The 16,427-nt window shown below is 40.0% G+C and overlaps 1 protein-coding gene across 1 annotated transcript; it reads left to right on the top strand.

The window, feature by feature from the left end:
• Positions 1 to 5,697: 5,697 nt before the first annotated feature.
• Positions 5,698 to 15,066, top strand: rergla (RERG/RAS-like a). The gene is made up of 5 exons (XM_072562212.1): positions 5,698 to 6,324; positions 6,508 to 6,564; positions 8,317 to 8,390; positions 9,919 to 10,067; positions 14,007 to 15,066. The coding sequence occupies exons 1-5, from the start codon at positions 6,273 to 6,275 to the stop codon at positions 14,275 to 14,277; spliced, it is 603 nt and encodes a 200-aa protein (XP_072418313.1). The 5' UTR covers positions 5,698 to 6,272; the 3' UTR covers positions 14,278 to 15,066.
• Positions 15,067 to 16,427: the final 1,361 nt, after the last annotated feature.

The raw sequence follows: 16,427 nt of genomic DNA on the forward strand, positions 1-16,427 counted from the left end.
AGTACAGACAGAGTCAGTGGAAGGAAGGCTGGTTTTCATGGTGGACTGGGCTGTGCTCACAACTCTCAGTAATTTCTTGTGGTCTCAGGAACAGCAGTTGCCATGCCAACCTGTGAGGCAATCAGATAGGATGCTTTCTATGGGGCCTCTGTAAAAATTGGTCAGAGTCATTGTCGAATTTCCTTAGTCTTCTGAGGAAGTAGGAGAGTTGGTGTGCTTTTTTGACTGTAGCATTGATGGAGATGGACCATGTCAGATTGTTGGTGATATTTACTCTGAGGAGCTTGAAACTCAAACCACCTCCACCTCAGCATCATTGATATAGACAGGGGTATGCCCTCCACTCTGTTTCCTGAAGTCAACGGCCAGCTCCTTCATTTTGCTAACATTGAGGGAGAGGTTATTGTCTATACAGCATGCCACTAAGCTGTCTATCTCTTTCCTGTACTCTGTTCCTTCGTTGTTCATGGTACAACTGAATATGGTGATGCCATCAGCAATTAATAAGTGGAGTTAGAGCTGAAATTGGCTAAACTGTCCGAAATGTATAAGGTGCTGCATTTTGGGAAAGCAAAGCTTAGCAGGACTTAGACACTTAATGATAAGGTCCTAGGGAGTGTTGTTGAACAAAGAGACCTTGGAGTGCAGGTTCATAGCTCCTTGAAAGTGAAATTGCAGGTAGATAGGATAGTGAAGAAGGTATTGGTATGCTCTCCTTTATTGGTCAGAGTATTGGGTATAGGCATCAGGAGGTCATGTTGCAGCTGTACAGGGCATTGGTTAGGCCACTGTTGGAATATTGCATGCAATTGTGGTCTCCTTCCTATCGGAAAGATGTTGTGAAACTTGAAAGGGTTCAGAAAAGATTCACAAGGATGTTGCCAGGGTTGGATGATTTGAGCTATAGGGAGAGGCTGTTTTCCCTGGAGCATTGGAAGCTGAGGAGTGACCTTATAGAGGTTTATAAAATCATGAGGGGCATGGATAGGGTAAATAGACAAGGTCTTTTCCCTGGGGTCAGGGAGTCCAGAACTAGAGGGCATAGGTTTAGGGTGAGAGGGGAAAGATATAAAAGAGACCTAAGCGGTAACATTTTCATGCAGAGGGTGGTACGTGTATGGAATGAGCTGCCAGAGGAAGTGGTGGAGGCTGGTACAATTGCAACATTTAGGAGGCATTTGGATGGGTATATGAATAGGAAGGGTTTGAAGGGATATGGGCCGGGTGCTGGCAGGTGGGACTAGATTGGGTTGGGATATCTGGTCGGCATGGATGGTTTGGACTGAAGGGTCTGTTTCTGTGCTGTAAATCTCTATGACTCTATGGCTCTATGAGTATAGCAAGGGTGCTGAGGAGGAAGCCTTGCGGGGCTCTGGAATTTGGTAAAATCAGCCTGATTGAGCAACTACTGTTGCCATGCTACTGTCTACATTGCTAAAGTACTATCAAATTCTCAAACAGATAAACTTGGAATAATTTCCACAATAACAGCTCCATTTACTGTATCAACACATAACAATATAAACCAAGGAAAAGGGTTATAAATCCCATGAATTCTCCATTAAAGAATGCTTTTAATTTCACCAAACTATCTGGAATACAAATCATATCATCAGCAATAATCAATGACTGAACTGCCACAATGTCTTTCTATCCCAAACTATTAATTGTTGATTTGTTTTGTTGGGGAGGTAAGGTAATACTTCTTCCCTAGATATGAAATCTCCACAATACCCAGTAACCTGTTTCAGTATTGCAGTATCTCCGAAAGAATCACTCTGATTATCCTAAGCCACATTCACCATTCATTTTATTCTGAGAGAGCCCATTCCACTTGTGCCATTGCTACTGCTATACATTCTGCTTCCAATAAGTAGTGCAAAGGTAACATCGCTGGTTGAAATGGAAACATATTCCCACTCTCAGTAACTTCCTTTCTGACCTGAAAAGGGAATCCCTTTGCATATCTAGCTTCCTTTTGTCTTTCACCTTCCTTTCACCCTCCCAGGACTGTGGGGTGATTAAAAAGGGTTTCCCTGTAGTAAGGGCTATGGACAAGCTTATGGTCAAGATTCATCAGTGGGGAGGTGGTGTTATCATTAATCCAGAGATCCAGAGAACAATCCCACCACAACAGTTAACGGAATTTGAATTCAATACAAAACAAAGTTTGGAATTAAGATAATCATGAATCCATTGTTGACTGTTGTCAATACCCATCTGGTTCAGTAATGTCCTTCAGGGATGGAAGTTGCTTACTTGGTCTGGCCTACATGTGACTCCAGACTCACAGCAACATGGTTCTCCCTTAACTGTCCTCTGGGCAATTGGGAATGTGCAAGAAATGCTGTCCTAGCCAGAGGCACCCTCGTCCTGTGAATGAATAAAACCAAGTCACTTCTGCTGCCTATCTGACTTTTGAACCTTTTGGTTATTCACGTGTGTCCTTATAAATGTAGGAAGTGAATTTTTAAATTCCTAAAAATTCCTTTTTGTGGTTCTTGGTACATGGCACACATTTTCAGTGCCAGTATCCAATAGTCAAAGGCAAATAGTTTGTCCTTCCCAAACTCTTTGTCGGTCTGCTTGATCTACTTCTGCAAATTCCAAAATTTCTGCCTATAAGCTTTGGAGATAAATGCATAAGCATTAAGGATAATTAAAAACAGAAAGTGCTGGAGAAACTCCGTAGGTCAGGCAGTATTTGTGGAGAGAGAAACAGCTAATATTTCAAGTCTGAAGTGATTCTTCATCAGAATTGTAGATAGCTTGGCCATTTCATAATCTATGAATATTTTCTCAAACCACATGACAAAGACACCATGAACTTTGCCAGTAAGCCTGCTCTACCTAAGTAGATTAGATTACTTACAGTGTGGAAACAGGCCCTTCGGCCCAACAAGTCCACACCGCCCCGCCGAAGCGCAACCTACCCATTCCCCTACATTTACCCCTTTTACCTAACACTACGGGCAATTTAGCATGGCCAATTCACCCGACCTGCACATCTTTGGACTGTGGGAGGAAACCGGAGCACCCGGAGGAAACCCACGCAGACACAGGGAGAATGTGCAAACTCCACACAGTCAGTCGCCTGAGTCAGGAATTGAACCCAGGTCTCTGGCACTGTGAGGCAGCAGTGCTAACCACTGTGCCACCGTGCCACCCCCGAAAGTAGCACCCTGCTTTCTATACACCACTTCAATTGCTTTTCAATGTTTTCAAACAGAATTAAAAAAGGAGTCTCAGTAACTACTTTCAGATTTTAAGATTACTTTGGCAAATTTACACAGCTCCAAACTTGGCGCTTAGCTGAGTGCAGGTGTCTCCCATCAGCGTCTTTACTGGTTTCAATGGAATCCTTCTGTCTTTATTTTTTGATTGAAATTCCCTTCCCCTTCTCATTCCCTTCCTCTCTCCTGTCTCTCTTCTTCTTTCTCTTCTGTTTCTCTTTTTAGATTAGATTAGATTAGATTAGATTACTTACAGTGTGGAAACAGGCCCTTCGGCCCAACAAATCCACACCGCCCCGCCGAAGCGCAACCCACCCATACCCCTACATCTACCCCTTACCTAACACTACAGGCAATTTTAGCATGGCCAATTCACCTGACCTGCACATCTTTGGACTGTGGGAGGAAACCGGAGCACCCGGAGGAAACCCATGCAGACATGGGGAGAATGTGCAAACTTCACACAGTCAGTCACCTGAGGCGGGAACTGAACCCAGGTCTCTTGCGCTGTGAGGCAGCAATGCTAACCACTGTGCCACCGTGCCTCTTTGAAATGCTCCATTCCCTCACTTTGAAATTTTACTTTTAGCTTCATTGTTTGACCTGAATTCTCAGGAATTGAAAATGAAGCTCGATAATGGCGAAACTATCACTGGTTGTCATATTGGTTCACTAAAGTTCTTCAGAAAAGCAAATCCTTACTTGGTTTGGTCTACGTATGACTTCAGACCTACAGCAATGTGGGTTACCTCCTAACTGAGGGTGGCATGGTAGCTCAGTGGTTAGCACTGCTGGCTCACAGCACCAGGGACCAAAGTTGATTTCCAACTCGTCTGGGTGGAGTTTGCAGATTCTCCCTGTGACTGCGTGGGTTTCCTTCAGGTGCTCTAGTTTCATCCCACAATCCAAAGATGTGCAGGCTAGGTGGATTAGCCAAGGCAAATGCAGGATTACAGGGAAAGGGTAAGGGCTGGGTCTGGGTGAGAGGCTTTTCAGAGGATTGGTGTGGACTTGATGGGCCAAATGAGCCACATTGTAGGGAATCTATACACTGCCTTCTGAAATAGCACTCAGCTCTAGAGCAAAGGGGAATGGTCAACAAATGCAGGTCTCAGCAGTTATGGAGTAAGGGGTTAATGTCAGTCAGTGATATAATGGCTACCGTAATATGATCATGATCATACTTAGATGGAGTCATTAAACAAGCAACATTCCATATTAGCCTGCAGTGAGGCACACTGTTTAAATAAGGAATCGGATCTAGATTACCATGACTACATTCAATTTGCTGGTAAAATAGTTAAAGTCAACTAACCTGTTCAACATGACTGGGAACAGGAATACTTGAGCCTCAGTGATATGCTGGACCATGGCCACTCCTTGGTCAACCCTATCACACCCATCAGCACCTGCAAGAGTTCTTAAAAATCTTGATTACTATAATTGTTTCCCTCTGAACTATTTATTAGGGAAATACGTCAACAGTGTTAGTTCAAATGATTCCCTTGCCTGTCCTGTTAAGTCTGTTCCTGTTGAAGGCTGTCCCTCACGTCTGCATGGCTTCTGATGCCAACATTTATTTTCTGCATTTGAAGTTTCTATGAGAGGGTGGCACGGAAACAGCACCTCAAGACACTGTCAAACTTGCCTTGGGTGACATTTATGGTTGTGCATAATTTAAGGTTGACACTCCCAGACACAAACTCAAGGAAGTTTACAACATGGAACTGATCAAAGGATTAGTTGAATAGCCAAAGAAACATTTATTCCCCCATGAGTCCCACACTCTAACTAAAATAGTTTATAATTCCTAAACAGGGGGAACGCCCTACATTAATCAGATAACATAAGTCCATGTTTCAATGATTTCGTTTGAGCATGTGTATGTTAAAACCTGACCAGTTTGACACTATTAATTTGCTATAGCTGGAGCTTTGAAAAGAGTTTCAGTCACACTGAAAAATCTTTTTCAAAAAAGGCACAAATCTGCTTCAAACCGACTCAAATTCTGCCCAATGTTATTTATCTCTCAGAATGCAAAAGGTGGAAATCGCAGCTGGTCAGGCAGCATCCGTGGACAGGGAGCAAGCTAAATTTTCCAGTCGAGATGACTCTTGATCGGAGCTCTGACCTGCTGTGATTTAGTTTGTTTTGGGTAGATTCCAGCATCTGCTGTAATGTGCTCCTATTGATCTCAGGTATGCGTTTGCAATGTCAATTCCAGCCATCAGGTGGCGGTAATCCGAGGGTCAAAAAAGCGTGCGTGCATTAGCATCCAAACAGAACATTTTTACTGAAATATTAATCCAATCTCACCATTGCAAACTCTGAATAGCTCACGCTATTAATGAGGGCAGCTTGAGGCCCGGTTTCCCTAGTGAACTTTTAAAAGGTGCACTCTAACTTATCTCACTGTTGTCTGTTGGGATCGTTCTCTGATGCAATTGGGAATTTTTTTTGAGTGTGGCATCCATTCTTCAGTATTTTCTCTGGGTGGATAAACACTGATAAGATGTTATCTTACTCCCTGTTGCATTTTTCACTTTTAAGGCTTCCTTTATCACCGCACTTTCTGACGCATTCTCAGCAATTAACCTTCCCCAAGTTATTTAAGACTTGATTCTGATTTTCCCCACACGCTCTGTTTGAATCGGCCTTCACCCAAATCCTTTGTTTGCACGTGTTTTTTGAATGCATTGCCACTTCTTAATGTATGGTTTAAACACTTAGTTCTGAAATTTCCGGAGTGTTGCTTAATGAATAATTTCACGCTCCACTGGCCGGGTCTGGAGAGCAGGGGAACTCGCTGTTCCCACCTCTGGTGACAAGTCTTCCAAAGGCGGATCGGGTCACCGAGGCTCGTTTCGCCAAAGTGACGCAAGTTGAGGTGCAACTTAAAGGAAGCGGCGGGCGGATCTGGTCTGAGCTGCAGAGAAAAAAAGCCAGGAGTATGTTAACAGCTTGGTCCAGAAACAGAGGCACGGTCTGACAGCGCGTCCAAACATCCAACAGCAGCAACAGCAGCAACTCCCTGTGACAATGAATGAGATCAAATTGGCAGTGTTAGGAACTGATGGAGTTGGGAAATCCGGTACAGTGTTTAGTTTGAACATTTCACGTGTAAATTTCCAGATGGTGAAACTCAACACCATTCCTCTGTTTTTAATCCTTTGGTGTGATTTTTTAAAAAAAAGTATACTCTCATAACCTCCTTTGTACTGACCAATGCAATCGGCTGATCATTTCCTCTTTATTTTGTTCCATCTATTTGCAGCTCTGATTGTTCGGTTTCTGACCAAGCGGTTTATCGGCGAATATGCTTCCAGTTCCGGTAAGATTCCAATCCCGAATTTCCGCACTGCGTTTTGTTTCTTTTTTTTAAAAACTTAGAAACTGGCGATCTCCGCCAACAAACTTGTGCAAAGTTGCTGATAAGATTTATTCCCAAAATGTAGCCTCTCTCAGCCCCAGGACTTGGCCACAGAGCGGGTGCTAGCGAGCAGCGGAAAACTTGTATCATTCAGGGTTCAATGTGCGGTCAAGAGAAAAGTCGTGGACGCAAAATAATCGAAGATGCGAGCTGTTTTTTTTCTGAGCATTTCCAGTTATGCGTTCACAAAATATCTTTGCAGGCGCAACATTTTTTTTCTCTTTTTGTGTAAAACAATGCAACTTTATACAGATAATGGTAACGTTGTACATTCTAAGTTGCGAACAAGCTCCCTAATTATTAATATTACTATAACCTAGAAGGAAGGACGACTGGTGATGTTTATTTGATGAGGCTTCTTTTTACTCTTCGTTAAATCGCAATCTGGGTGGGTTACGCTTCGGCGGGTCGGTGTGGACTTGTTGGGCCGAAGGGCCTGTTTCCACGCTGTAAGTAGTCTAATCTAATCTAAAACCTTTAAAATTCTCGAGGGCGCCAAATGAATATCCAGCTGTGATAGACATTATACTCTCTAAGAGTGCAACGTTACTATGTTACCTAGGCTGACGTGTAGCACTTATAAGTGTGAGTTATTACTGAAGTTCATTTTGAAATCTTGCGACTAGCCTCAATATTGTTTCTTTAAAACAAGTAGAAATGCCAAGAACTGAATTTGTCTGAAAGCTTGAAACATGCTATATTTTAATTGATGCTAATAAATTCCAATACTTACTTGTCATATAAGGCTTTCAACAGAATAAAGTATTTGACTTCCAGTGTTCTTACTGTTAAATTATGTATCTAACTCTTGAAATGGTCTCAGTTCCAAACGTTTATTCAAAGAAGGGAGGATATTATTAAGCTTGAGAGAGTTCAGAGGAGATTTATCAGGATGTTCCCAAGAGTTATAAGGGAGGCAAAAATGAGGACCGCAGATGCTGGAAACCAGAGTTTAGATCAGTGCTGCTGGAAAAGCACAGCAGTTCAGGCACCATCCGAGGAGCAGGAAAATCAACATTTCGGGCAAAAGCCCTTCATCAGGAATAGAGGAATAGGTTTGAGTTATAAGGAGTGGCTGGGACTTAATTCAACTCGGCAAAAGTGAGGACTGCATGAAGGGTTTTTGCCCGAAACATCGATTTTCCTGCTCCTCGACTGCTGCCTGACCTGCTGTGCTTTTCCAGCGCCACTCTAATCTAGACTGGGACTTAATTCACTAGAGTGTAGGAGGCTGAGGGGTGGCCTTATAGAAGTTTATAAAAGCATGAGGGGTATAGTTAAGGTGAACGACTGGGGGTCTTTTCCCTAGAATGGGGGATTTCAAGACTGGGGGATATATTTTTAAGCTGAGGAAGATTTGACAAAGTCATGAGGGGGATTTTGTTTACACAGAATAGCTCGCGTGTGGAGTGGGCTTGCAGAGGAAGTGGTGGATGCGGGTGCAGTTACAATGTTTAAAAGGTATTTAGACAAGTACATAGATAAGTGTTTGGAGGGAAATGGGCCAAGCTCAGGCAGGTGGGACTAGTTTAGTTTTGGATTGTGTTCAGTGTGGACGATTGGAGTGAAGGCTCTGTTTCCATCCTGTGACAGGTGCTCCAGCAATGCTGTGTAATACTCTGATCATAACTCCAATGACTTTTGTTTTTACAGAGTGCATCTATAAAAAACGATTAAGCATAGATGGAAGACAAATTAATTTAGAAATATTTGACCCTTGTTCCCAAGTAAGTATTTCTTCAAAATGGAGACTCTTGCTTAAAAAGGCATTCTCTTTAAAACACTGGCAGAGTCAGGCTGTCCCATAACATAGTGATGAGGTGTCCTCTCTGGGCACTTAGGATTCATAGTTCCTTGAAGGTGGAGCTGCAGATAATTAGGGTGGTGAAAAAGGTATTTGGTACATTCGCCTTTATTGGTCAGTGCATTGATCTCATGTTCAGGCTATACAGGACATTGGTTAGACCACTTTTGGAATACTGCATTCCGTTCTGGTCTCCCAGCTTTGGAAAAATGTTATTGAACTTAGAAGGGTTCAGAAAAGATTTGCAAGGATGTTGCCAGGTTTGGAGGGTTTGAGCTACAGGGAGAGGATGAATAGGCTGGGGCTATTTTCCCTGGAGGGTGAGAGGTGACCGAATATAAATCATGAGGGGCAAGGATAAGGTGAAGACCCATGGTCTTTTTCCCCGGGTATGGGAGTCTAAAATTAGAGGGCATAGATTTAAGGTGAGAAGAGAAAGATTTAAAAGGGACCTAAGGGCAATGTTTTCATGCAAGGGATGGTGCATGTATGGAATCAGTCACCAGAAGAAGTGGCGGAGGCTGGTACAATTACAATATTTAAAAGACATCTGGATGGGTGTATGAATAGGAAGGGCTTAGAGGGATAAGGGGCAAGTGCTGGCAGGTGGGACTAGATTAATTTAGGGTATCTGGTTGGCACAGACAAGTTGGACCAAAGGGTCTGTTTCTGTGCTGTACTACTTTATGACTAGGCTCACTTTAGAAAATGTGTGAATAGTTCAATGGTATTTCTAAATATTGGCTTTTGATGTGATACTAAATAAAACTTAAAAAATAAAAAGACCAATGACTCAACTTGCGCATAGTAATTACTTCCATGTTCAGTGTTTCCAGATGGGTATCCTAAAAGTTGTAACAGGTACTGTAACCATATAGAAAGTTAAACCAAAATTCATTTTTCAAAATGATTAAAGGCTTTGAAATGATGAATAGTGATGATTCCATTATTGACAAAAGCTGATCATCAATGGAGAAACTAAATTAAAAGAGATATTTTCAAGCAAAGGATGGTTGGGCGTGTTCTCCATCGAAAGTGTATGAAGATTGTTTTAAAGACAAATCAATAAGTGTTTGTAAAGAAATGAAGAAAAAGATATGAGACTAAGGGATAGGGAATAAGAGCTGATTAAACCAGACAGGAGGAATGTGCAAAGCACGTTCCTTTAATGTAGTAATTGCTATTAAGACATTTCTTTCATTAATGATGTTAGCAGAGATTAAAGCTTGTATTATGTCTCTTCCTAATTATGCATGCAGTTAATCATCAAAGTTTTAATCTATTTCTTTCTCAGAAAGTTGCAATTACTTCATAATACAATGTCAAGAGTGTGAGTAGATTATAATAAGGATAACTAATTGATTAATTAGATTGAGTAGGTTAAATGAAGTGCCTCAAAGCAGATTTAAGATGGACCAGTGTTTCTTTTCTAACAGTCCTTTCTCTTCCAGCGTTCTGATAGTAAATCCTCGTTGATTGATCAAGTAAACTGGGCTGATGGGTTTGTTGTGGTGTACGATATCGGTGACCGGTCCTCCTTTGTGTCTGCAAAAGCACTTATTAGACGAATCCGTGAACTAAGTAGTGAAATTTGCAAGCGGTAAGAACTCCCTACCCTATTACTTGCAAACTCTGGTTACCCCTTTGATTAATGGTATTTAGATCTGCGCAGCGGATGTCTGTCTGAGTCATTTATTGTTACTTCTGTATTCTTGTTATTGTTAGATGTTTCCCACTCTCTTCAGGAATGACCACTGTGATTGAGTGGTGATTTTTAAAAAATGAAAGAAGACTTTTTTTGTCATGTTGCTTTCATCCGATGTTCAAGCTTGTATCTCCTTTCACACCATATAAGAAAACAAAACATCCTGTCGTTACCAGAGGACATGTACAGTCCAATATCTTGCAGTTGTTGACTAGCGTCTTATCATACTTCAGTCAGAACTTCAAAAAGAGTAAAATTCAGAATGGGCGCTGTCGTCTTTTGTTCCAGTTAATGTAATTGATTTAATGTGTGGTCCAACTGATAAAGAAATGCAGGATATTTCCATTCTATTTCAAGGATGGGATTGATGCCAGACATTAGTGCTCCATCTTTTTGAAGGAGTTATTCAACACAAACTTTAAGATTGAGGGTGCAAATCTTTCAGGGTGTGGAAGGAAACAGCAAAATATAATTACATTAATCGTGGATCATTTATTTCATGTTTTGACTAGTACTTTTCAAGCTGTACCAATATGAATGCACGAAGATAGCAGCAGGAAAGTGTAGTACAGGAAAATATTGATAATAATATTAGATAAACACTTGCTAGACATATGTAACTATGTTCAATTTAATTAGACTGGGCCACAATTTAAAAGGGGCAGTATTTTTCAAGAAATCTTTGAGCTCAGATTCGGACAAAGGTCAGAAGAGGCTCCATGTGAATTGTTATTATGCCAGTGCACAATGTTTTATCAGCAGAATGGTCTGCTGCAGTAAATTGTTTGTGTAATAAAAACAGAAAATCCTGGGATCCCTCAACAGCAGAGACTGTGGAGAGAAAAGTTTGTCAGAACTGCAATATGTTAGAGATTAACAGTTTCCATGCAAAATACAGAGCAGGGAAATAGTGGAGCAGAGAAAGAAGAAAGGAAATAATCTATAGAAAGCAGGAATAAAATAATAAAAAGCAAATGGAGGTAATAAGGGGATAAACATAAATTGAAAAGATGGGCCCAGCAGAAGTGTTAATAGATGTACAATGCCAAGAAAATATAGAAATGTTAATTAAAACTAAAGTTGTCACAAATATTAGGACCAGAAGGTTATGAAGCACCCAGTAGAAAGGCGAAATGATTTTCCTTGTGTTTGGATTGTGGTTCATTGGAACTGTGTAGGACTAAAGTCAAAAGTGCCAGTGTAGGATGGATATTATTTACTTATTGTGTTATTTACTTACTGACATCCAATTACATAACTGTTCTCCTTTTAGTTCACAAAAATTACAAAAGAAACAATACTGATTGACCAGAAATAAAAGCACAGACACAATTTCGTGAAATCCACACTATAGCTTGTTGTACAAAGTCCAATTATGATGATTGCACAATCAAAAAATGATCTGTTTGGAGGATGAATCCTGTTTGGACACAAAGTGTGATATTTTTGTTGAAATGTGTTTTAAAAGAGGAGTAATTATAGGTTAGCTTAGACACATGGTTGACGCAAGAAAATGAAACACATTGTAGCCTTGATTTCCTGATTTGTTGTTAACCCAATGGCTAAAATTACACTGTTCGAAAAATCAAAGCATCTTCAATGCATTGGCTTTTGTATTTTAAATCTGGAGTTTCATATGCAAGATTGTCACTTTTCATATCACAGACTACAAAACAAACCAATTCTCTAAATAAGTAAAATGATTTGTGAGGGTCTATGCTCTGTACCAAACATATGGACTATAGCTATAATCTAGATGACTGATACATTTGCATTTTAACAAGTACTAATCTTGGTAAAATATATCATCAAGTGTGTTGAGTTTACCTTATAACTCAGTATTCTAAAACCACACCAAAAATATGATTGTCATTTTGTTTGCCATCTCTTAGTAATTATTTCTCTTTAATTCAGTTTATCAATTCAAAAAATAAAGTGCTGAGTCATCTCAAGTTTGTTTCACCAACAGTTCTTATTGTGCATTGAATCTTCTGGATAAACAGGGATTTTCCATGTACTGCAGCTTTGACCATTTGGGTGACTTGTTTGCTTCTGGAGAGATGATGAAGCCTCACTGCTAACATGCCTTGTCATTATCTAACGTTTATCAGCAATTCTTAGATAATTGGTTTTATTGCTAAAATATGCTTTATTCGTAACAATCTCTTTATATACATACACAGATGCTAAACCAGTTCTGCACAGTCTTTGCATATAGAGAAAAAACAAATAGTGGGATTTGACTTTTCTTGCAGTTGCAAAAATAGCATTGACATTTCCTACTCATGCAGCACACTGTTCACATACATTTTGAGACAAAGAGAGAGTCTGATTACTGAGCAGACCCCCATTGTATTTTGGCCGAAAGACCTAAGACTTTTTCCCTGCCATGCCTTGGTGACAGCTGCCCTCAGCTTTATTGCACGTAGTCCTGGATCTTGGAACGTGCAAATCTGCAACACTCTGTCGAGGTCAACTGTTGGCTCTGGAAGACCAACAATATTTGGGCAGACCAAAGAGTGAATTTCACCAAGTTGATGGTCTTTGAAGCACAACCCAGAGGTAACAATGTTACCGCAAACCATAAGACCCTTGTGTCATGTTTTTGTTAACTTCATGAACATGGCACCCATGCTTAGGTACTAGATGATTTTTAGATATTTCCAATGACATTGTGCCTTAAGTTATCCACTTTAAAAATGCTCCTAATTACCGTAGTATTTGCTGGTTATAAAGAGTGATTACAAAGATTATTTATTTTTCATCAAAAGAAATTCTAAAATAAACAAGTCTCAGCTGAACCATTTGGTTATTACTGTAGACTTGCATTCTGTCTAAGTTTAGCCTCTTAATTTCTTTTTTCCTTTCCTTTCAGTCAGAAAAATGCTTAAAATATTTCAAATCTGGTCTGTACAAGCCAGGAAAGTATTTCACAATATTTCTTGTGAACTATTTGGCATCCAAAGTTGTAATTTCTGATTATTTGAAATGCAGTTTGAAGTATGATTTAAAAGATCAGTTTTCCAATTTTATTTGCAAAGTTTTCATTTACTCAAAAAAAGTGTAATTTGCTTAATGTGAAGAGATTATTTTACAACACAGCTATAATGTAGCACCAATTCTAGTGAACTCTGGAGATGAGGTGAAGAAGGTGCAGAAGATTTGCGTTTGAGGTTTAAGGACCAGGATGTTGAGCAACCCAGGGAGCCCACCTGTTAGCAATGATGTTGCATGCTCCACAGGGCAGAGCTTGTAGCTCAGTATTATGCATAGTCAGACGGAATGTATACGTGGAAGACCAGGCCTTTAGTATCCATAGTATAACAAGCAGATGCTGAACATCACATGGCTGTTCTCAAGATATGCTGTTCTGATGTGGGCTTACAGATGCAGAGCATGCACTTTAGATCCTAGGTTCAGTCCGTGGCTAGTTTATTTTCAATTCTGATGAGAAATGAATTGCAGTGGGGAGAAAGCAACAGAGTTAGGAGGAGCTTAGTTGCATTTGCAGAGATCTGACATGTACAAAATGGGCTAAATAATCTTCCTGTGCTGTAATTATTTCAGGTATACAAAATAAAATGAATTTGAAATTGCAGTGCAACTAGGAGCAATAACAATATACTATTGCACTAAGAAATCAATCTGCTTGAAGTGAAGAAGCTGGGAGATTTAAACAACATGTTGTTTCAATGGCTTGTACTGATTGTAAATTACCAATTACAATGTAGTACCTGAAGTTATGCAATTGCCTTTTGGTTTCACATGTACTGGAAAGAGTTTATGACTTCAGATCACTTCCTTTATTAATTGAATTTACCTTCACTCGTACAGGGAAGTTACGTCAGTGATATTTCTAGTTGGCAACAAACAAGACTTGTGCCATGTGAGAGAGGTGAGAGAGGAGGAAGGACTGCTCTTAGCTGGGGAAAACAAATGTCACTTTTATGAACTTTCAGCGGCTGAGCACCACCAGGAAGTGGCAATAATGTTTGCAAAGGCAATCAGGAATGCAAGCGGGAGCCGCAGGAGAAGACCAAGTGGTTCAAAATCAATGGCTAAGTTAATTAATAATGTGTTTGGTAAAAGAAGGAAATCTGTGTAGCATGACACAAGTTTCTTCATACTGATGTATATTGTATGCTCAATAATATCTGGTATTTCATTTTTCCCTAATCACAATTTGTATTAAAGTTAATTGATTCAGATTGACAGAGAAGGAAACCCAGAATGTTACAACCAATTGAATGTTACATTAACAGTTGAAAAACACCCAACTTAATGGGGTAGGTCTGATGGAGTCTTCTGACACAAATCAGTGAGTAGAGAGTCGTTCATTCATGCTGCAAATGGGGCATATGGATTCTCTGCTCAAACGCCTAATATTCACTCCCAACATGTAAAGCGTTTGCTAGAGGTGCTAATTTGTAACCTATCTTCAAATGTAATATACTGATCCATTGTCGGTAAGTTTCTAATACATATTGGTACTTTATATCAAATGAACTACAAGTGCAATCAAATATAAAAATGTATTATATTTTGATTACTATTTAAGTGTACATCATTTCGTGGAAGATCACCAATAAATCTTAAGCTTGACACATGCAAAACAAAAACCCTTTATACTTACAACTCACATTTTTTCAAGATGAAATTTCACTTTTCTGTCACACTTGAACGATATTAGCAGCATGTGTTGGGTACATTGTAAATGTACTAATGTAAAATTTATGTCACAACAGGTGTAAATATGTGAAACTTCTGTAAATCACAAATAATACTCAGATCATATTGTCCAAGTTTATGGAAATGAAGAACTTTGCCAATTCCACAATGTATTGGTTTATATTTCTTTTTATATTTCTATTGTTTTCAGTGTCTGTAATTAAACCTTTACACTACCAATGTGTGCAAGTAGTTTTCTTTAAATTCTACTAAATGAATTTCTGATTCATTTGAAATTGATAGATTTTGTTTTAAAATGTGCATCCTCAGCATGAAGTCCCACCCATTAGAATCACATAGTAGAAATATCCATGTGACCCTCATGATTTCCAACCATTCAAATTAACGAATGAATACTCATGACAAGATGAAGACCATGTTTGGCAGAAAGCGCAGCCATGCTCCTTGTCTGGTAATGTTTTCTCTTTCTTTACATTTCTGCTTTGTTGCTTCTATTCCTATTTTGTACATTCTCATTCTTCCCCTTCTCCCATTGTCTTGATTTGTTTATGCCTTGTTTACTTTGCTGATAATAGAGAGGATGTATCTCCACCCTTTCAAAATGTTAAGTCACACCCATTCTACATTCTCTTTCTCTTTCACCGCTATAACAACCTCTTTGTCTTTTTCTTCAGACATCTCCACTATCTCTGTCAAAAAGCATTTTCCTCCTCTGTCTAAAAGCATTTTCCAACACCTTTCAGTTCTGAGAAAGAGTCTTCCTGGACTTGAAGCATTAACTCTAGCTGTCTCTCCACAGAAGCTTCCAGATCTGCTGAGTTTTTCCAATATTCTCTTTGTTTATTCTATTGCTTTTTTTTTACACCTCTGGAATAAGTGGGACTTGAACCCAGGTCTCTCAATTTGAGGGCATGGGCACTTACTACTTTGCTGCAAGATGGGCCCCATAAGACCTGTTTCAGCTCTCTCCCACCTCCACCCCATTCAAACAACTTTTACTTGAGTAAGAAATCAGTCTGAGTTTTCACATAACCTGCGTGATCTTCCCAAAGGGCTTGTGGGACTTGGGATGCAGTTTGTGATGTTCCATGAGTAATCCTGGCCTGCTTTTGCCCGATTCCTTATAATAAAAGCAAAATACTAGATGCAAGACAACTGAAATGAACCCAGAAAATTCAAGAGAAACTCAGCAGGTCTGGCAACATCAGTGGAGAGAGAAATGCAGTTAACATTTGAAGACTGCCATGACTATTCTGAAGAAAAGTCAGATTGGACTCGAAGCACCAGTTCTGTTCTTCTTTTCACAAAAGTTGCTGTCGTGATTGGAACAAGGTCAGCCAGGTGGATGTTATAGAATGAGTTCCCTGATTGAGGTTCCCTGGGTCCAATCAGGGAGTACTGGCTGACAGCTTTAAGCAGGAGTGTTCACGCTAGGAGCCAGCTCTGAGCTAGCTGGGTCAGTGTCGTTTACATGTAAACAAAGCGTGACTTGGTGATGAGATACTGGCCTTCGTGGAGTTATTTCAGTGATGACAAGAGAAAAACACGCCCTTGAAGAGATTTGCT

This window comes from Chiloscyllium punctatum, chromosome 44 (genome assembly GCF_047496795.1).
Source record: "Chiloscyllium punctatum isolate Juve2018m chromosome 44, sChiPun1.3, whole genome shotgun sequence".
Taxonomy (NCBI): Eukaryota; Metazoa; Chordata; class Chondrichthyes; order Orectolobiformes; family Hemiscylliidae; genus Chiloscyllium; species Chiloscyllium punctatum.

Coding starts and splice junctions, on each gene's coding strand:
- rergla (XM_072562212.1), top strand. CDS start 6,273: ATGAATGAGATCAAATTGGCAGTGTTAGGAACTGATGGAGTTGGGAAA. Junction 6,565..8,316: donor CGAATATGCTTCCAGTTCCG/GTAAGATTCCAA, acceptor TTGTTTTTACAG/AGTGCATCTATAAAAAACGA. Junction 10,068..14,006: donor AGTAGTGAAATTTGCAAGCG/GTAAGAACTCCC, acceptor TCACTCGTACAG/GGAAGTTACGTCAGTGATAT.